The sequence below is a fragment of the Apus apus genome, chromosome 3 (assembly GCF_020740795.1).
Source record: "Apus apus isolate bApuApu2 chromosome 3, bApuApu2.pri.cur, whole genome shotgun sequence".
NCBI classification, from domain to species: Eukaryota; Metazoa; Chordata; class Aves; order Apodiformes; family Apodidae; genus Apus; species Apus apus.
In genome coordinates, this window is record NC_067284.1 from 89977481 (window position 1) to 89999565 (window position 22085).

The window sequence follows — 22085 nt, forward strand, 5'->3', positions numbered from 1 at the left end:
GCGCTTGGATAACCCAACGGTCTGGGCAAGGGATGTGGAAGAGGCTGAAATGTCTTTGATAGGTCAAAAAAAGAGAAGAAAAAAACCCTCCATAAAAAACCCCCCACAAAAAACCCCACCATCCCCCATATGCTCTGACATTGGCTGTTAAGAGGGCATGACTGAGCTAGAAGTAAAGAGCAGAAGTGCTGATCAGATAACCTATCCAACACTGCATTTTAAAAATAGTGCCTGGTTAATGCTGATTTTTTTGAAGCTGTATTGTTATTACTGCTAATGTCAAGAAATTACATTTTCTCATTCATTTTTTCCAGTGGTTTTAAGCCACTCTCATACCCCTAGAATTTTGTATATTATTCTAAGGCATCCAAAACAGAAAGAAGCATTTATCACCGGGTGTAAACTTCTGAAATTCAACTGAAAATTGCAAGTGTCCGTAAACATAAAAGACTGGGAAAAGTACCACCAGTTTGGTTTAAAAGCCTTGTAGAGGATTATAAACACTGCAAAACAGGAGTTGAATTGTGATCTAATTGACAGTGGTTGTATACTGAGTATAGTAGTTTGTAAAATAAAAAGCCAGTATTTCACTACTTAGATTTGCTATACAGAAGTACCATTAAAAATAGAGAATTAAGATTGTGTTTTCTGCACTATTTCATTCAAGATTATAAGACAAAAAAAAAAAAAAAAAGCAGAGGCACATACTAGAATTTTCTCTAAAGTAGAAACTATCTGTGACCTCTTTAATGTATCAAATTAAGTAATAAATTAAAGCTTTCTCCCCTCACCCACCAGCATCCCTATGGGAAGCAAAATTCTGCCATCTAGTGGGATTTAGACCAACTGTTAGCTGTGCACTACTGCCACACTACAGACCACCTCTACTTGAACAAGTTTACATTATAGCATAGACTTTTTTGGATTCCATTTTGTTCCCAAGTTCAAATCCCTCCTCTGCTACAGCTGCAGGAAGGTCTGCTGATGGTCTGTTCGCCCAGAAAGGCTTAGGAACAGGGAGGACTTTGTATGCTTAGAAGGGGAATATTCAAAAGCTCAGTCAGGACTCACAGGATGGCCAGCGAATCAAGAACAAAAAGCAATGCAACTTACAAGGGCATGCTTTAAAAAAAGAAGAAAGCAGGGGCAAACCCAGCAGAGTTGGCTGGCTAGGAGGAAACTTTTCACTCCTTGAGCTGGGCAGCACTGTCCAAGTAAGATAAATTCTGCAAAGGCTTGTTTTTTCCAGGGGCTGGAGGAGAGGAAGTTAATTTTTCATTTCTCTGCTAAATTCATGTTTCTTCTTGTCTTCTGAGTTGAGGGAAAATATGGGGAAATTTATATTCATGAGTATGACTTGGTAAATTTGAAACACCCAAGCCACGGGGTTCACCACTGAGGAAGATTCTCCCACTTGCCAAGCAGCCAGCAACCTTGGTTTGCTACACTGCACCTACAGAGCTGGTGTATGGAGGCAACATTGTAACACAATCTCCTTTCCTAGTACCCTTTTATAACCTTAGTTAAGCAATAGGCCCAATAGAGATTCCAGTATGATCTTTTAATCTTTGGCCCTTGTAGATTAGTGTATCTTTATAGCAGACAGGCATTTCACTGCTTGCATTTTTTTCTTCTGTGCTACTGGTAGGAGAGACCCATATATTGTATGACTGCAATACTAAAACCGGTCCAAGTGTTGCAAGTGACTTATATACCTACCTAATAAAACTTGGTAGATGTCCTTTGGGAGCACTCATTAGCTCCTCAGCCACAACAGGTAAATGAGTAACAACTCTGTAAAGAATTTTCAGTATTGGAAAAAGTAAAGTTCACTGGCCAATCCTCAAATAATTAACAACTCTTTCCTCTACAAACACAGCGAGAAGTGACCTGTTTCCACAAAACATAAGTTTTTTTTTTCCAACTCAAAGCATCCTGTGGAATAACTGGATCATCTCTGCACACCAACAGACCTTTGTCTTGTATGAATCAACATGGAAAGGAATCTTAGGAACGTTTTGATCATTTCTTTTGGATTTTTACTTCTCTTCACTGCTTATGGAGGACTCCAGAGTCTGCAGGTAAGTGGAGCATCTCCCACTGGTGGGTAGGACACCTGGCCTGAAGGGCATCAGAACAGCTGGTAGTTTGAAACCACCAGTTTTGAATTATTTCTGTGAGGAAGGCATGCACAATATTTTTTGAGGTGGGTTAGGACACCAATTTGGCACAGGTTAGTATCCCTCAACCAGATGCATAGCTCTTACTAAATATTTTATTCTAGTACTTCTCAAATAGTTTGAACACTTGTGTCAGAGGAGTATTCTCTGGTTTCACAAAAGCTGCTTGAATGAAAACTAAATTTCTCTGAGATTTTTCTTAAAACTACATATAGCAAAATGGAAAACAAACTCCATTTCTTGAAAGGTTTCTTTTGAAGATTTCAAAATGGATATAATTTTATTATTTATAATACAGTAATATAAAATAAAAAATGTATGCCAAATCAATTAAATATTTTAAGTAGAAAATAATATAACAATTCCTGGCATCCTTATATAATAATAATAAATACTAGTTTAAATCAAAAGCAGCTGTTGCTTCTATTGGCATGAACAGCTTAAAAAACAGTAGCAGAGATGGCTTTCTAGAATGGCTTGAACACTCAGGATACCACCAGAGCTGATTGTTTAGCATAGCCAGAAAAATGGATTGAGGGTTACAGTTGCTGCCTATGAATACTTCAGAGTAGATAAATACAAGAAGGAATCTCTCCGACTAGAAGACACTGCAGGTCTAATGACAAATAAATGGATATAAGTCATCCATGAGCAATATTAGGCAAGATCTTAAAAGATGACTCTGATAAATTGGGTCAAATTTTTCCACTGGTATCGAATCTGTATGCTTTAGAGCATACTTGAAGCACTTGTTTGCAATAACAAAGTCTATGTCATTTCAGGAAGAGGCCCTTGCTAGCTCTGGACCTCTGTCTCTTCTCTTCTTGAGCAGTTTCTGTTCACTGACACTGTCAAATTTTGAGTTCAGAGGAGTTCTGCAAAAACAGTCCCCAAAGTGGATGGAGATGTTATGAGCTGGGCAGACTAATGAGGTGGGGGAAGATAAACCCAAGGAGCTGCAAGTCAGCCCCACCATCTGAAACTGTACACGCTCAAGTTAAGTGCTGGAACATAAAGCCTAACAGGAACGAGTGGTGCTGATTCATAAGGTAGCCCTCTTTCTCTCTGTTTTGTCTTGGTGGTCAGAGATGACTTGCTGAGGCATAATCAGAATCACGTTATTTTATTTATATTGTAGCCTGCAAGACAAACATCAAATATTTATATCATTTATTTCAACATCTCCTCACCCCCCAAAAAAACCCCAACAAAACAAAAAACCCACAAAGCATTAAAAATTAAACTAAATGTAGGAGGCCTGGCTCCTAATTTTTGGAAGCTGTAGCTGACAGAACCATACATGTGGTGTTTCAGAAATAGGACCTCAGTGATGAAGCCTGTTTGTCTTTTTACAGAACAACCATTCCAATTGTCTAATATGTTCACCCTGCTCAACAGAGAAACTCCTCACCTCACTGTCCTGATGCCTGCCTCTCTTTAAGGGTGCTGTGTGGCTGCCAGCATGGTTCTGCACAGCTGGGCCACACAGACACTGCAGAGCTTAGAAGTGTTCAGTGCAGCCTTACTCTCCTCCAGCACTCTCCTGTGTTACCACCCCAGCATCCATTTCTCCTTCCAAAATCATACTGGATTGTGTCAGCTTTTAATGAAAGCAAACAGGAAAATGTTGATAAGCAGCATCTTGATTTTCTCATTACAACTTTCTCAGCATCAAGACACGAGGAGAACCATTTTAAGCATAAAAATATAAATCCTATATAGATCAGTAAAATACTATTCCTCCATTGTGAAAATGTGGGTGAATCAATAACTTCCAACTACAAAGGGCTGCAGTGAGCACATTAGGATATATGGACCTTGCGCTCTGAAGAATTTAGAAATTATTGAACCTGTAGTTTAAAGCAAAGAACCTTCCAGTCTTGCTAAATCAGCCCTTGCAATTCAGATCTGAGGATATTCCTGCCTGACACAAAAAGGGAAGGCCAAGAAAAGAGGCTATCCTTCACTCAGCTTGCTTTCAAAGACAAACTCAAACAAATTACATAAAAAACCCTAAAGTCTGACTTACTAAAGCTTTGAATCTGAGCAATCGTCACCTGCTTTTCTATCATATTTTCATAAATGAGCTATAATTGTAAGGAAAATCAGAAATCCGTAACCAGGCTGCTTTGGGGAAAGAAGAAAGTACTAACAATCCCCAGCTTCCATGTCTATTTCTGCCTGAAGCCACTCTCTGTACAACATAGTAAATTATGACTGTGATAAAATTTTTCTCAACTACTGTTTTTGTCCATGCAGAGCAGTCTCCACTCAGAAGAAGGCCTGGGTGTTGCTTCCCTAAGTGTTCTCTATGCTGCGCTCATCTTATCGTCCATGTTCCTCCCGCCAATCCTCATCAAGAAGCTGGGCTGCAAGTGGACCATTGCTGGCTCTATGTGCTGCTACATCACATTCTCCTTAGGGAACTTCTATGCTAGCTGGTACAATTTAATTACTTGAACATACAGTGTTTGAGCAAAATCAGTAAGGGTGAAATTCTTCTTTTTCTTCTCAATTCCTACTCTGCTTTGCATTGTGGATGCAAAAGGTGTTACCTGCAAGAAACAGGGGTAAATAAACCAAGTAGCAGTTGAAGCAGAGAGGTGAAAATGTGCAAAGCCAGAATGAAGATATCCCTCTGCTCACTGGAAGCTGCATCTCAAACTCACATGTGTAGCAGAAAAAAAATAATTTAAAAAATCAGATGTTTCACTTAAAATCTAAATTACTTTTAGGACTGTTTCTATAAAGATTGGTAGGGGAAGGGTGTCTTCCACCCAGTGGCTCTGGCAGCAGGGGATGACAGGAGAAAGCCAGCTCCCACCCTGCCATTTTGGAGGTGACTGAACAATTTACCTCTATTCTCTAGTGGCAGGGGATGCAACTCTGTGGAGGAAAGTTGTTGTGATCCATCTTCTGAAGTGCAGGTGCAATTTAATCCTCAGTTATAAGAAGACAGAGCATATGAACACAGACCTAGCCAGCCTAGCCTAGCCCAGACCTAGCCTGTGGATATAGCTGGGAGCGCTTAAACATCCTAAACTCTGTAAGACTGGCCCTTTCCTGGCTCAATTTAGTACATTTACTGAATCACACGAAGGATAAATCTATTTCTTTTATGTCAATTTTTGCCTCTGGATCTTTGGACAAATGGTTATTATGCTAATGGATGATAACTATGCTAAATAAAGTGTTCTTTGGCAGGTACACACTAATCCCTACCTCCATAATCCTGGGCTTAGGAGGGGCACCACTCTGGTCTGCCAAATGCACCTACCTCACCATTGCTGGCAACTCATACGCTGAGAAAGCAGGAAAAAATGGGAAAGACATTATCAACCAATATTTTGGGGTCTTCTTCCTGATATTTCAGTCTTCCGGCATCTGGGGAAATCTGATCTCATCCCTGATATTTAGCCAAGCTTCCAACAAAGGTAAAAGGTATTTTAAAATCTTGGTGATTCTCTTGATAAACATCAGCTAGTTATAGATAGTTAAAAGGTAGATTCTGTAGCTGAGCTAGTGACCCCCGATTGCCTTCATAGTCAGTGGACACAGGCACTTCAGACATGACTTATCTCACCTGAACATAGATATCTGAAATAGATGGGCTAAATTGCTTTCTGGAAGTGTCTATTTTCTATCAGCTCTTCATCAGCTATCAAGAAAGTTTAGAGATCTAGCTCAAATATAGGTGTCTGCTGAATTCTTTTTGAATTCCCCCCTAGGTGTTGTAAAGTACTCATAGGCTGCTGGCAGTGACAGTCTTTCACATCTGACTTCTATTTAAACCCAATTCAAACAAATGGCAAAACACTGAAGCAGCCTTTTTGGAAAGCTTGAAGAATCAGATTAATTTGCTGTTAAACATTCAAGGTTAGTCATGCTGATGCTGGTACTTGCTGAAAATGAGTGCTTTACAGAATTGTCATGAAGAAATGGAAGTAGAGGTTGACAGGAATCTGCATGCCAGGGCTCCTCTGCTATATTTCAGGCTCAGGAGATGCCAGTTTAGCTTGAAGAATTCACTCAACAGTGCTGCCATCAATTCCCATGCTTGTAATTGATGTAAACTTCAAAAGGGCAGCTGTGTAGATAAATTAATATTTGGACACCACCTTAGAGATTCAAAGTGCTACAGTGTACTATGATTACAGTCTCCCATGCATTCCTTATCCTGTCAGAATCAGAACAGGATGAACGTGGAAGGAGCTTTCCATATACACTGCCACTATGAATAGCAAAGTTATATCTCTTCCCTAGCTCAGTTAAACAGTAGGTCTTCTGGAGGCTATTCAAATAGGTACTCAGTTAAACCTAAATGTCAAGGACCTGGCATCAGGTTTTAATCTTTGAATCCTTGGAATTATGGCATGGTAGATATCACGAGATGTGATACTTACGGAGAATCAAACTTCCTTTAAACTTAAGCAACTGTAGATGAAACATCATCACAACAGAATGCTAAAGGGCTGTATCAAGCACACCAACTGAGTGTTGCTGACCTGATCACTGAGCCACATGAGGCGGGAATGGCCATTCTGGTTTCATTTGCAGGGCAGAGGATGGGGGGTAGTTCTGCACAGACTGCAGGCATTCTGCTTTCCTCTACCTCACAGCACATGTCATGTTATGTTAATCAGAGTATTCGAATACTCTTTTTCTATATTGTAAATCCTTTCCTAGTTTTACATCTGAGGATGTTCCTCTAAACTCCAATGAAACTCTAACGAAACTCTAACTTTTACTTAATTTATGAGAGTTATATTGGATTTCATTAAATGCTCTGCTCCTGGTAGGTGTGCTATGAACACCTCTCAAAGCCAAATGCCTTGCATATCTTCATGACAGCAATATAAGCTTTCATACTATAAGCTTCCCAACTGTACTGTCTCTGTAAGACTCAACTTTAATCTAAAGGGAGCTTCTTGCAGGGGGTCAGGGTCTCCAGGCACTCACTTATTTTGCTCTTCTCTGACAATGCAGCAAAGATATCCACCTATACTGTCCACATACTTAAAAGGTATATTTTCACTGAGGAGTCAGAAAGATACGGTATATATCTGCAGAATCAAAATGCCTAAAATTCAGACACATACGTACACTTGACATAGTCTGCATCACTCTATCCAGAGAGAGGAAGGCAAGCTACACCATGAGGTAATGCTACAACAGAAGACAGTAATGGACAATAATCAATGCAAATTACATGAGTCATAATTTCTCCCTCATTAATATTGCAGTCACTAGTGTGACTTGCCTTTTGCATGTGGCAATTTTGCTGAGTGTTTGTTCAAAACTGTGTAGCAGTTGCCACTGGCTAGAAGAAGGTAATGATTTTCTTCAACCTAAAGTTGTTTAGAATGCTAGTTAAACAGCTAATTCACATCACAGCAGCTTTGATTGGAAGCAATGGGGGAAAACACACTAAAAGTAGTTACACAATAACCTTAATTGAAAAATTACAGATCAAGTCTTGTTTAAGCAATCAGTCAAGGTACTCTGTATTGTCCTTTAGTATGCTTGAATCAGTGACAAATTCTGCAGTGAAATTATTGAAAAAATTGTATGGGGTTTTGATCAATCTTCCACACTACACACCTTATTCAGGCTCATGCTTTGGGTTAGTATTTTTACTAAAATACTAGTATTTTAGTAAAGGGTACTGGAGGAACTGGGCATGGTGACACACAGGGTGTGTGAGTACACACGTGTGTGGCTTTGATACATGCCCAGCACAACAATGATGGGATTGAATCAAGCAAAGGTCTTCCTCCAACCCTGCCAAACTGTTCTAGTTTCAAGTATGTTCAAGCAATAAAGGCAGTAATATAGTAATAAACCCAGGAAAAGCTGATTTCTTGGAAGACTGCAGTAGTGGGTTAATTGTAATTTGAATTTACAAACCAAAAAGATGTCTCAAGGTGGTTTCCATTCCTGTAATGTGTGCAGAAATTACCTGGAGAGGGCTAATGTGCTCTGGCTGTAAGAAATGAGGTCTGTCTGTTCAGTGGTAGTGTAAACTGAGGAACCTGTCTTGTTGGGTATTATGATTAAGAGGTACAGATATACACTGGAACTTTGAATACTGCAATTGAGCTTGGATTCAGATTTCAGCCTCTGGTTTTAATGCACGTCTCCATGTAACCACTAATTCAGTGCTCTGTCCTCAGCAACCGTTTCTGTTAAACCAAATTCTTGTGTGTTAAACTGGAATTCTGAAGTTAAACATCTCTAATCAGGAATTATTTGAAACCAGGACCAATCACCGAGACCTGGATCCCCTTATTGTACACTTAGGTATAGTGTGCACTCATCTGACCTTCTCCCTGTCCTGCCTTTCTTTTGATTCTTAATTAGTGGAAATATCAGAGGAAAACCTGGCATGCTGTGGAGCATATGACTGCATGACTGATACCACTAATTCTACTGGGGCAGCAGAACTCTCCAGCTCTCTGATCTACACTCTGCTAGGGATCTACACTGGTAAGTAATCCAGACAATCTGTAATGAATATCACTGATGGGGAACCTTGTGAAACCTACTTGTGAAACCTAGCATGACTTTGCAGATTAAGTTTCCAACACCCTTCTTCAATCCAGTTTGCTAAAAGGAAATAAGATATGTGAGAGCTGTAAACAACTCCTTCTTAAATAGTTTCAGTTGCTTCGTGCCAGTGCCATATCATTTTTGTCTAAAGGACAGAGAAATTCATGACTCTTTTCACCTGGAATAAAGCTGAAGTGGTGACCCCACTGGTTCACTTAAAGTCAGTGTTGCTCTACAGACTAGAATGAGTAATATGCCCACTTTGCAATTAGAAGATTACAGCCATTTATCCAGTTATGTATGAGATAGTTTTAAACTTACTATTTTCAGGATCAGAAATAGTCAACGATTATGGCATTGGTTAGATTTATACATGCCAGCAGAGATTCAAGATGCTAAGAGCAGCCCAGCTAGTGATGTCTGAACTCACCAACTTCTAGTCATCTGGGGATGCCTATCAGAACTGGCTGGTGTCCTACCATGTGTAGAACAGCTGTAGCACAAGGACGGCACTGTACTTAGAGGTGGACCTGTACCACAGCTCACAGGACATGCAATAATCTGGAAGGAGTTTCCTGGATCGCTGCTGAGATTTTACATCTCCACTGAATTCTCAGCTGTGATGCCTGAGTCATAATATCTTAGCGTGAAAGGTGAAGATAAAAAGAAGCACTAGGTGAACTGGCATGTCTCCTGTTTAGTAACTACTGCTGCTCCAGACCTTCCTTGCATAAGGCTAGAAAGGAATCAAAGACAGGAAAGGCTGATGCCATCAAAAATCAGAAAGAAAAAAAAAATAGATATGCAAAGATGGATTCAGTGAGGAAAGCTCAAAAGTATTCAGCTCAAAGCAATTTCTTCTCTGGATAAAGTGGAAGTATCTGGCAAAGCAATGTGTCACCTTAACTCTGTTAAAATATCTTTGCAGTCTCTGCACATAGATGCTTGCTGGAACAGATGCAAGGAATTTGTCATACACTCAAATAGAGAGTATGTGATCTGGTCAGAGCAAGTCACACTGGACAAGTGCATTGCAGCAAACCCTCCCTCCTTCCCCAAACCAATTCCAAATTGTTGAGAAAATGCAAAGAATATCCCCTCCACTTCCCTTCCAGAGTATGCTAAAGCTGATGCCTTTCTGCTAAAGGCAGGTTTGGCTCACAAGTTTAAATTTAAATATGATGACTAACATATACAGCACTCCCTTAGGCTTTGCTCATGCAAAATGAATGCAACCCTTCTGTCTATTGACCCTGCATCAGTAGGGTTTCAATTTTCTTTTAAGCTCTTAATAAAAAAATGTCTTTTCCTACCTCAAGGGAAACCAAATAGCTAAATATTTCATTCACAGACATTTTAAAAATGTCTCCTCTTTTTGGTTGCTGAATACATATTTTTCCCAGCTTGGGTGGAGACAATGGTGGTTAACTCTTGCATTGTTTAGTCTTCTCAAAGACTCTGGATGTTTCTATTTATGTTTATACCAACAACTATTAAGCCGTGCAGTCACTTATCTCCTATAATTACTCTTGATTCCTTTGACATATTTTTTAGAATATTTGTTCTGTAAATGTAGATGTCCTGCTCTCACCCATTTAAGTCCTGCAATCAGCCCATAATAAAAAGAATAAGAAAAAAAGGGCAACATGTACTGGGATCCAAGACAGCAGCTCTAGCTCTAGGCCTTTATTTTTCTTTCCATGTATTTGAAGGAAGATCATGAACACTCCCCAGCCATGAAAACCTTGGCACTGGCAGTGAATACTTCTCTCTCATGTTGATTTAAAGTCTTTTGATAGCTCCCAAGGGAGCTGTTTCTCACCAGTTCCCCATCCCCACGACCCCTGGCTTGCCCTGGAAGGGTGAGCCATCACCCTCTGCAGTGTGCAGCTGGCCCAGTGGCTGTCACAACAGGCTAGTCACAGTTAAGCTGAGGGGATTTGTGAGGTGTGCAGCTGTACGCAGAAGATGTGAATGTAGATCAGGCCTTCTTGTTTACACAGAAATGGCCTTTTACACTGTAGTGGAATCAGAGGCATCTGCCAAAACATCCCACAGAGAGCTAAGCACTAAGTCAGAACAACAACAGTAAGTGACTTCCCATCATTCCTCCAAAATTCCTCATTTTTTCATGAACTTTTTGTTTTGTTTTTGCAGCTAGTGGGGTGCTAGCTGTGTTGCTGATTGCTATATTACTGGACCAGATCAAATCTGACCAAGCAGAGACTGAAAAAGAAATACTAGAGACACCATCCTTTTGGTCTACGTTCCTAGCAACTTTCCAGCATCTTAAAGATAAAAGACAGTGTCTTCTAATCCCTCTGACAATTTACAGTGGGCTTGAACAGGGATTTCTTTCTGGTGACTACACAAAGGTGTGGATGACAATGAAAACGTATTTCTGTCTGATTGGCTTTTTGTGTCTTTTGTCTTACTATTACATCTGATCTACATTTACTCATTAAATGAATAGGTTTTCCGTGGTGATTTGTGGTTTGTTAAATTACTGCTTACTTCTACTTCAATGAACTCTGAGTGACGTCTTCAAACAGGGGAGGCCAACAGTAAATATGTCCCTTGGAACAGCCTTAAAAAGAATGCTGTAGAGAGCTTAACTCACCAGTGGAGGCGAGAGCAGAGAGCTACAGGTTCAAACTGTAAATAACAATCTGGGAGAAAAGCCAGAAGACCTCAAGGCTTCTGTATCTTCCTTCCTTCTGGTTTCCTGAGAGTTTGTATAAGTGCAAGTCAGCACACTTGCCACATGTTTTATTTTGAGAACTTTTACAGTAAGAGGATAAACCCTCAATGTGGCTGGCTGAAAGTCGTCACCAGTCATTAGTACAACAGGTCCAAACTCTGATGGACAAAAATTATCAAAACCACCTCTGCTCCTCCAATTCCTCTACAAACCTAGACTCACAGCAGGTGGGTTCTCCAGACATTTATTGAGACAGCCTCCAAAGAAAGGGGGCAAACTTTCATGAGCTGCTTATTTAACACTGAAGCTTTCAAAAGTTGCTTATAAGCAGATGGAAGAAAGCACTTCCTGCTGTGTTTGAATGGACTACAAGGGGCACTCACTCTGTGGCCATGTCCACTGCCTATACTCTCTTACATTGAGGTCCTCTTCATTTCTTGGGAGCTGCTCTGTAATGACCACAGTGGTGACCCAATTTTCATCTTTTGGGCTATGAAGGGAAGGGCACAAAATTCTTAATGCCACTTCCAGGAGGTTTTATTTGCATAGTCAGTGGTGCTCCTGTTTCTTCTACTTGTTACTGCTCTGTTTGCATGGCATCGGTCTGATTGGGAACTGGGTTAGGAATATCACTGCTGAAGGCTAACTATGACAGTATGCCAGGGACTTGTCACCAAACTCTATAGCTGTGCTCCTTTGATCCCATCCATGCTGGCTATTTACCAAATACTCAGGCTAAGACCCTTGAACCTTATCTGCATATTTTCACTGAAGAAAACGTGTTACCACTGTCTCTTCTCTTACAGACATATGTGACCTGTGCCCTGGGGATACATTACGTTGGTTATGCGATGATCTGCTTTTCAGCTGTAAATTCCTTCTGCTCCCTGCTCTTCGGAAAGATCTCTCAGTTTACCGGTAGAAAACTTCTGTTTGCATTAGGTATGTAAAGGGCACTTGAAGGACTGATCACCTCATGTAATATATCAAATCCATTTTTCCCTCTTTTGCTTGCACTACAAAGGGAGAGCTTGGTTTCAGCTATCAATTAAAGCCAAAGTCAACCTGGAGGCAAACTTCAATTATGAGAAGAAAGGCAGCACAGTTGACCATTGTATTGAGGTCATTGCCTTACATTATTTGCTGGTGGTGTAGCTCACTCTGCTGTCTACTCAAAAAGTGTCCTACAGCTTTGATGCTTCACAGCTCTAATGAAAGTGGTGATAAATGATCTTAAAACGTAGATATTGAGGTCTACACAATACTTGAAAAGGGATTCTCCATTGGGGTGAAACTTCCTCACCTTTAAGGAGTGAAAGCAACTGTGAACCTTGTGAGTATGAACCTGGAATTTAGGCAACCAGTCTAGGAATTTCAGGAACATTTTTAAAAGTTGGCCTGATATCCTTCTCACTACTTGCTCTATAGGGAGAGAAACAAAAGAAAGAGTCATATGCCAGGGCATCAGACTAGAATAACTTGAGGTCCTTTGTCTGGGTCAGTAATTTTCAGGTTGGCATGAGGAGAATTTTGTATATTTAAGAACATCTTCCTCTCCAGAGAACACTGTTTCAGCGAGTAATAAGGTAATGGAGGCAGAAAAATACCAAGAAATATTTCATTTGTGTCCCTTTATCCACTGAGGTATTCATGCTGAAATGTTCTGATACCTTACTTTCACTACACAGTAACCTGTATTGTTAGAAACTTCACTAGCTAAGTCAATGTGTGCCTAGATATTTGAGGCATTTCCTCCACAGGAAATTTTAAACCTGGTCAAGGAAGAAGAAATTTAGTTCAGATTCTTCTGTAGACGCCTGTCTCCTAGGTGTATGTCTCACTCTATGAAACTCATTTTAGATTTTAAAAAATCCCAGATAATAATAATTTAAAAACCTATATTATGAGTAATGCAAGACCTCTGAACCTTTCAGTTCTGTTTAATAATCTTTGTACGCAGCCTATAAAGGTGTTCCTGTGGGGGGGAAGAATCACTGACTCATTTACATTCTGCTTCTAAAAAGAAAGACAAAAACTCACCAGTCCTTCTAGATATCCTTAACTGGCTCCTATGGCCCTGAAAGGAAACCTGCATGTAAGGACTAGGTCAGGAGAGCAGAAGGGTGCTTTCTCTCCCTTCCCACATGCCTCACATGATGACTGCAAGTCTTTCAGCAGCTCCTCCTCCTACTCTGTGGCAGTTCTTGTCCTGTGGGCTAACAGCCATATCAGCACCAAAGATCTCTCTGCTCAGAATTATGAATTGAAACCTGCCAAAGGACTGCATTGTCTTGTATTTCATGTGATACCAACTTAGTCAGCACAAATTTCAATGAACCAGAGAGATTTTAAGATTGCCTTGTGCTCTAGTTGGGGGAAGAATTTCAAAGTGTTATCTACAGCTATCTCTCCTGTTTGTAATATCATTTCTATTTCTGTTCTTTCTAAATCAACAGCCACTGTTACAAACATTGCCTGTATAATAGCACTACTACTGTGGAAACCTCATCCTAAGCAGTTTGCTGTGTTTTTTGTATTCCCTGCTCTTTGGGGCCTATCTGATGCCATTTGGCAGACACAAACGAATGGTAAGTCCTGGTGACAACGATATTAATTCTCTTGGGATATAAAAATCTGCATATTTCTATTTATAAAACAACACATGCATAAAAATTATAATGGTTTTAAGACAGAATCTAAAAGAAATACGTTAGCTCATTGGAAAGTAGAATAAATTAGAACAAGTTGGGAATGAGGAAGTAAAATATGCGATAAACAAATCTTCCCAAGATTAAGAGACAAGAACACAGCAGAAGATGATAATGGATATTCATAATAAATAATCTGGATGAGTATAAGTATTTCAAAGAAAATGAGAAAACTCAGAAGAATGACACATTTAGTCTGTCTTTCGCAATAAAAGTCAGCACTCTCAAAAAAAAATCAACTCAAAGCTCAGCAACAAAAAAAGCAGCAAATTGTCTCGTAGGAGTTACCAGAAAAAAAACAGAAGGAGAAAACCACAGAGAGCAAGACTATGCAGCCAGGTAGATCCATGCAGTTCTGATTTACTCCATTTCAAAAATCAAAATCAATTGTGATAAAGCATAAGAAGACAATAAAAAGGAGCAGAGTAATAAGAGACTTCCACTTGAAGACAAACAAACTAGAACACTTAAGCTTGGAAAAGTGAAAAGTAAGGAAAGCAGTCAGTAAGTTCATTAATAGTATGGAGAGAAGCTGATTAGAAATTTACTGTTTCTCTTAATAAAAGAATTAGTGTCACCAAATAAAGTTATCAGGCAGCAGGCTTTCTAGAAATCAAAATAAATGCTTTTTTTTCACACAATGCATAATCTAAGTATGGAATTAATTGCCAAAAATGTAAATGTTTGTAAGATGGAAATATATCACTTCAGGGGAAAATGTTCTTAGGGTCTATTAAAGGCAGGTGGTCCAGAGGAAATCTCCAACTCAGAAAGTCTCTAAGCGTTTGATTACCAGAGCCAGAAGTGCACTGGAGGGGAAAGATCACTGTGCCTCATTTCTTACATTCCCATCCCAGGAGTCTGCGACTAGAAGGATACTGTTGGACTTCTCATCTGATGCATTATGGTTGCTTTTCTAATCTTTTATGTTCTAGTGCTTTGTGATACAATGCAATAATGTGCTGACAGTTCAGTAACAAACTGACTTCCATAAGAGATTGCTTAAACTTATCAAACTCAATCAAAACTAGAGGGATTTCTCTTATACAGGCTAAAGACAGACTCAAAAGTTCTGAAGAGGGCAAGAAAGAGCCATAGTCTGTGATGACTCAAAGTTAACTCTGCTAATCATTGTCAGTCACACTCTTTAAGTCATGCTTTCCCATCTGCTGCCATATTTTGCCTTCAATTTCATGAATATATTTTTGCTCTTAAATTCATATTTGGCAGGTGCCACAGGAACATGCATATGACAGAACTAGCTCATCCAGGACCACATCGAGTTATGTGTCTTGGCCTCCCTCCCTTTGGTACCTCTGCTTGCTTCAGAAGCTTAGATGATTTCACCCACTAGACAAATTATGTTGTTCCTCCTAGAGAGCCAAAGGGAAAACAGCACAGTCCTCTGCCTGGCACTAGAAGCGATCTCCTCTCCAGAACCTGTACAGTCCATGCTCTACACACAAGGAAGTGACAAGCCACACTTCTCTGCCCCTTGAGCAGGTCCAGCTCATATCCCTTAGAGGAGAGCTAATACATAGGTCAAGCAACACCACTTCATCTTCTCTCATCCCAACACACAGCTTTGTGCCTTTGGTACAATTTTAAACCACTGCTCTCATTATTTAGGTCCATAAAAGGACATAATCAGTGAGGATGTGCTCTCATTGAAAGAAAGCTGTTAATTTCCTGCTTCTTCAGCAACAGTCCTTCTAACTGTTCATCAGGCTCCTTCCCAACACTCTTGAGAGCTGTATCTTAGTGTCCCACTGGAGTAAAGGACCTGCCCTTTATCCTGCTTCTCTCTTTTCCAGAAAGCCTTGCCTCAGACACTTGGCTTCTTTCAGAATCACAGAAGGGTTGAGGTTGGAAGGGACCTCTGAAAGTCACATAGTCCTTCTTGCAGGAGGCAAGGAGGCCCTTGAAGAAGCAGGGCCACCCAAAGCCAGTTACCCAGAACAATGTCCTGTGAGCTTTTGAATATCTCCAGGGAGGGAAACTCCACACCCTCCCTGGTCAACATATGCCAGTGCTCAGTAATGCTCCGAGTAAAGAGTGCTTCTTGATGTTCAGAAGGAACCTTCTGTGTTTCCGTTTGTGCCACTCACCCCTTGTCACTGGACACCACTGAAAAGACTCTGGCTCCATCCTTTTCAGGCATTTATATACATTTGGAATGTCTTTTGAGAAAGAAATCTCCTTAGTAAGGGCCCTGCATGCCTGATGAAGAGGCACCTGGTGCCCTCATTAGGAATAGGGTAAGTACACAGGAACTAAGTGTCAGAGATCAAGGCTGGGATGTGGCTGCACTTCCAAAACTCTGGATGAGACATAGACAGTAGACAAAGCTCTGTGCTTACTGGATGGCGAGTGAATTCTGCAGTGCTGTGACAAGGCTGACCTTTATTACAGCACTGTAACAGGTCATCTCCATTCCCAGATTCCTGCAGGATACGTGTGAAAATTACACGTTTGTTTTTAGTTGGGAAAAAAATGTTCCTTATGCTTGCACTGTGTATTCTTTCATCTGTACCTTCTTCAGCTGTTCCACAGCTCCCAGTTACAAAATTATACAGCATTTACTTTATCTCATTGTCACACTGAAAATGGAGTGATGACATGAAACCTTAACAGAGAGGTGCAGTGACTTTAATCCACGATGCTACATGCCAGAACAGGGTCTTCAGTTTGACATGCCCTTTAAGCACTAAATCTTTTCTCCCCTTCATCCATTTTATACAGAGAAACATCACATGAGAAATTCTCAGCTCCAAAGTCTATGAGGTGCGATAAGGCCTCTGAAACAGCACTAGGACCGAGGTCTGTGGTCCTTCCTTTGGCAAGCTCCCATGACTGCTGCTTGGGCCTCAGTAGATTAACCACCGAATAGATCCGATGGCATTGTGCCGCATACTTAAGGCATGTTATGGTAATAGTGGTGACTCACTTTGGCCTGTTGTGGATAGTTAATACGGGAGTTCCCCCTAGAGGATATACAGGCTCACAGTAGGTAAGTCATTTCATCTCGTAAGGGTTTCCTAATGTGTGTACATGTGTGTACATTCTCATGTATTCCAGTGAAAGCTCCTTCATTTCAGAGTGTGTAGTGCCCTCTCTTACCTAACCCGAACACAGATGTTATTATTACTCCCCTGGCAATAACTGACTGCACTTGGCACATAACGATTGTGTAGCAGAGAGCTATTGGGTAGACTACAGTAAAGCAGTTCTTTCCAGGCTGATGTGTGTTTTTAAAAAGGATATTAATCACTCTGCAAAGTTTATAAACCTGGTCTCAAATGATTTCCAGCAGTCCTGTTATATACCCATGCCTATTAGTACCAGGGGAAGGACTGGGAAAATGGGCAGCAGTAAGCAGGGAGGATAATTTCCATTAAATGAGCTGCAAGATTAAAGAGCAAGCAGCCCTCTCCACTCAGCCAGCCCATTTCGTCCTGCTAAAGCTTCAGCCAGGCAAGTAGTACTACATTGCACTCAACGGTGTTTGTGATAAGGACACATATTTAGGTTTGAGGCAAACCCACCGTTGTGCTCCTATGTAAAAGCCAGCTTATACCACATATGCATCCTGAAAACAAGAACTTTCCTGCCAAGCGAGCTCCTCCTATAGCTGCACCTTGATCCCCATGCAATGCTCCCATTGTTTTTATTAAAAAAGGAGACTTCAAAATAGCAAGGGAAAACAGGCACTTGATGAAAGCCAGAGTCTTTACACATCAGAAACTGTCCTATATTAAACTCTTCTCAGTAATCCTTTTTCAGAAGATAACAGGGCATATCAGCAAAGTTATAGGAACAACTTGTTCATTTATGAAACAAAACTAAGAAGGTTTATCAAATAATTCACACTACGCTCAAGCAGTTTAATGAACTATGTACATTTTCTGATGCACTTGTCCAGGTTTTCCACCATGTCTAAACCGAATAATTCAGTAAATACTGTCTTATAGTAATCAAGAAGCAGTGAATTTTTACATACAGTGTCTCCTCCATTTTAACAAAACTGAATTGTAGTTGAGCCCACCCAAACTTCTAGAGAACTTTGTACTCCTCTGTGCCTTTTGGCTGAATGTGCATATTTCAAACAGATGTGCTGTTAGATAGAGAAGTGGATGAAAAGAGATAGAGAAGTGGATGAAAAGAGTCAAGGTTAATTATATTCCTTCCCTCCCTGCCCACCACAGCTGTGTCAGTGGAAATGCCTGCTTCATTATTACCACTGATGCTAGCCCAGCACCCAGAGTAAAACCAAGCTCTCTCCCCTTCCCTCTGTGCCCAACCAGTCAGACCTGGAGGCTGGGAAACCCTCCTCACCTCACAGTCGTGGGCGTGCAGCTGACTGAACTCAGTGGGAACTTCCCAATGAGCATGACTGCATTAGGATGATCAGTTTAACCAGGTCTATGTCAAGTACATTTGCCCATTGTGGCCCAGGGGTTCTGTATGCATCAAGGATATTCTTTTTGCCAACCCATTCAGGAGTTTAAAATTATCTGGTCATCTCAGAGACGCAAATATCCTTTGCGTATTAAATCTGAGACCAGTTGTAGTGCTCTCCTCAACTTTCTGATGTATTCTGGGTAAATTTATTTTTCTTAACTTGGCAAGTTTGGATAGCACACATTGCTACCATTGGTGACACTATGCAAGACTCACCTGGGAACTCCCTAAGGCCACGTTCTTGTGAAACAAGGGAAACACATTTTATGTGAACACTCTCTGCTCCTAAGCAAGGGAAAGAAACAATTTGAATAAGAGGTAGACAGGGCATGCAGGGTCCATCCAGGTTTCCCACAAAATTAGCAAAGGACAGCAGCAGGAAGGTCTCTATAGTTCTTTGTTCCTTCCTAGTCAACACTGAAAGAGCAACTTGGTCCTTAAGGAGCTGTCCCTAAATAAAACTGCCAGTTCTTTGAAAGCCTGCAAGGACTTGGTATAACCTTACCAATAGTTCTACATGGAGACTTGACAATGTCAAGGGCCATTCCTGGCCACCTCCTCTTCCTCCTTACTTGTCAGTGCAAGAATCTTCCCATTTGTGGCTGATAATTTTAAAAATAAACTTCCTGCCATCTCACCTCAATAGAACCGATCCTTTCTTCCTTTCTCAAATTTCTTTCCCTTCTTCTCTGATATTCTCTATTTTGTCATTTTTGCTCTGTTATTTCACTTACAACAATCCACAAGAGTGCAAAAATGTTTTAGGACAAAGCTTGTATTTTCCTTTCACTGACATTTATGAAGGAGGGTCCATCTTCCCCATTGTGGCCCATTTATTCCCTTTGCAGAAAATACATGGTTTCAGACTCAATTTTCGTAAGCGGTCTCTCTCCTTCTTTCTAGGACTCTATGGAGTTTTATTTGAGAAACACAAGGAGGCTGCCTTTGCCAATTACCGTCTCTGGGAATCACTTGGATTTGTCATTGCCTTTGGTTACAGCACCAAATTGCAAGTCTACATCAAACTGTATATTTTATTGTCTGTCCTTGTGTTGTCTATGGTGACGTATGGAGCAGTTGAATACCTCGAAGCTAGAAGATCCCCTGGGACCCCTACTGCTACAAAGAAGGAAAATCTAGGAGCCCTCACCCAGGATACACACATGTAATCTTACAGGGTCAGAGAAATGGAGGCAAAGCAAACCAGCCAGCTCCTATAGGCATGTCTCCAAGAGTGTTCCAACATGTACCTTCTCCAGAAAGGGGCTAAAAGAACAGATTTCAAGGCCAATATAATGCAAATGTTTTAGGAGTAAAATCTCTTTAGACATCTGATTATCTTACTTCACCCTTCCATACAGATGTTAAATAAATGTTTTATCTTTTTATCTTTTTTTTTTTTGTAATAATAAAGCCTTAATAAATGTAAACAAGACTCTTAAAGTCCTCACATTCTTGTATCTGTGGATCAGACCTAGTACCATACCTTTAAAATCACACCTGAAAAGTCCACATGCAACATCAGAAGACAACAGTAACCAGGGTTGCTCAGCTCACTGCAGACAACACACACCATTTCATGGAACTGCTATTTATAAAGACTTATACTGTTCTTATCCAGCATTCTTTCACACTTGCTGTAAATAACATCAAGTTATAAACTGGCTACACCTACAGATCATATCTGAACACCACAAAATCCCCTAACTGCAACCTATCTTTGGTCAGCAGACAACTGTGTTTCTGTCCATGTCATGCCTCTGTCGCAGCACTCTTTCCCTTTTGGTTTTCCTGTTTCAAATTTTTCCCTCATCACTTACAACAGCTTTCTTCCAAAACAGATGCCTTCTGCATGACCAAATCCTTCAGTCATGATGAACCTTCCCCACTTTCCCATCCTCAGACAGAGATGTTTTCAAGATTAGCAGCTAGGGCATGTTACTTGGGGAACCCAGCCATGAAGAGGATGCAAGTAACACTGACCACCATAGAGTGAGAAAGGGAAAAAGAGGATGGGCCTATGATGTACTATCTCCTTGAGACTTATACACATCTAGCAGTGGCTCAGGTGAGAACTTCCTACATCTCATTTCAATGTCTATTTAGTTTTACACATACTATATAATTTCCAGATTTGTATTTTTGTGGCTTTATTGCGAGAGTGCTACAGTGCAATTACTGGGCAGTGTCCCTACATCTTGATGAGGAAGCACTGAACAGATACTATGATCATTACTGGTAATGACACTATGATCAGGTCCTCTGTGTAAGGCAGACAGCATAAAAGAAATTGAAGACAAATGCTGTTCACCTCCAAGATTAGTACTGCCCCTGGAAATAAACTATATAGCTAGTTAAGTTGCTGCATGTCATGGAGCTAACATTTGAAACTACTTCTCAGTTATTAACCGTAACAGGAAGATGAGGCACCATATGGTGTGACAACATGTTATGAATCAATAATACAAATTATAGGGGGAAAAAATCCCCCAATTGTTATGGCTTTTCAATAATATTATCTTTCATGCTACTTTACTACCTTTCTAACATTTCTTGTCCCCAAGCACCTGGGCTCCTTCATGGCTTTTCATATGATAAGCTGCTTTTCCAGGTTTTATACAATTAAGTAGAGTTAGTCCATTATGGCCTGCAAAAATTAAGGTGACAGGTGGGCTCCCTCACAGATCCACCTTTCTCTCATTCCTTTGCCCTGTCAGCTCAAAGACATGCTGTGGCTGCAGAATCCTGATGGCTTCCCAGCTGCACAGTGACTACAACTGCCTCACTTTCCCTGCTTCCATCTGATACACAAATTTGATTTCACCTCAAGAGCAGACAATGAAACACTTCTCCAAATCCTCACCTGCCTTCCCAATCAACTGCTACATGTGTGAAGGTCGTGCTCTCCAGGAAGTGGCTGGACTCCTTTCTGCCGATGGGAAGCAGTGAATTAATTCCTTATTTTGCTTTGCTTGCACACGCAGTTTTTCTTCACCTATTAAATTCTAATTTTTGCTCTTCTGATTGTCTCCCCATCCCATTGGTATGGGGAGCAAGTGAGCAACTAATCAGCTCGTGACAGGTGGGTATTTTGTTGATGACTAGGATCAACCCAGCACATCTCCTAGTTGTTTTGTACTCTGACTAGGATTTGTCCACAGTAAAATTCAGCAATGGCATTCCAGCAAAGAGCTTCTCACTCCACAGATTCCAGCTGAAATCACAAGGAGATACCAAGGAGCAAGAAAAAGATGATCTGACCTTGGAGAGAACCCCAGTATCACTGGCACCACACCAGCATGGGAGACAGGACCCCGTGGCCTGTAGTTTGGAGAACTGTTTTCCACACTTGATTTTGCCACAAGTGTTACAGAACTGTACTGCAGTTATTTCCCCAATCGTGAAATAAGGGTACAAAAACCTCCTCCATCCCATGGGTAGCATGAGGCAAAACTGTTACCTTGAAATGAAAGCCACAGTTATGCA

General features: G+C 40.6%; 1 protein-coding gene across 5 annotated transcripts; it reads left to right on the forward strand.

Annotated features, from left to right (window-relative positions):
- Positions 1 to 1884: 1884 nt before the first annotated feature.
- UNC93A (unc-93 homolog A) lies at positions 1885 to 20034 on the forward strand. Of its 5 annotated transcripts, none has more exons than XR_007889085.1 (9): positions 1885 to 2081; positions 4440 to 4621; positions 5385 to 5614; positions 8541 to 8666; positions 10887 to 11104; positions 12237 to 12372; positions 13887 to 14018; positions 16881 to 17148; positions 19503 to 19581. XR_007889085.1 is itself a non-coding variant. In XM_051615276.1 (9 exons), the coding sequence occupies exons 3-9, from the start codon at positions 4515 to 4517 to the stop codon at positions 19766 to 19768; spliced, it is 1215 nt and encodes a 404-aa protein (XP_051471236.1). In that variant the 5' UTR covers positions 2062 to 2081; positions 3044 to 3229; positions 4440 to 4514; the 3' UTR covers positions 19769 to 20034. The 5 variants fall into 5 exon arrangements, 4 of the variants coding, with proteins under 4 accessions (XP_051471234.1, XP_051471235.1, XP_051471236.1 ...); XM_051615276.1 differs by lacking the exon at positions 16881 to 17148 and adding an exon at positions 3044 to 3229 and having other exon boundaries at positions 2062 to 2081; positions 19503 to 20034; XM_051615277.1 differs by lacking the exon at positions 16881 to 17148 and adding an exon at positions 3049 to 3229 and having other exon boundaries at positions 2064 to 2081; positions 19503 to 20034.
- The last annotated feature ends 2051 nt before the right edge of the window (positions 20035 to 22085 follow it).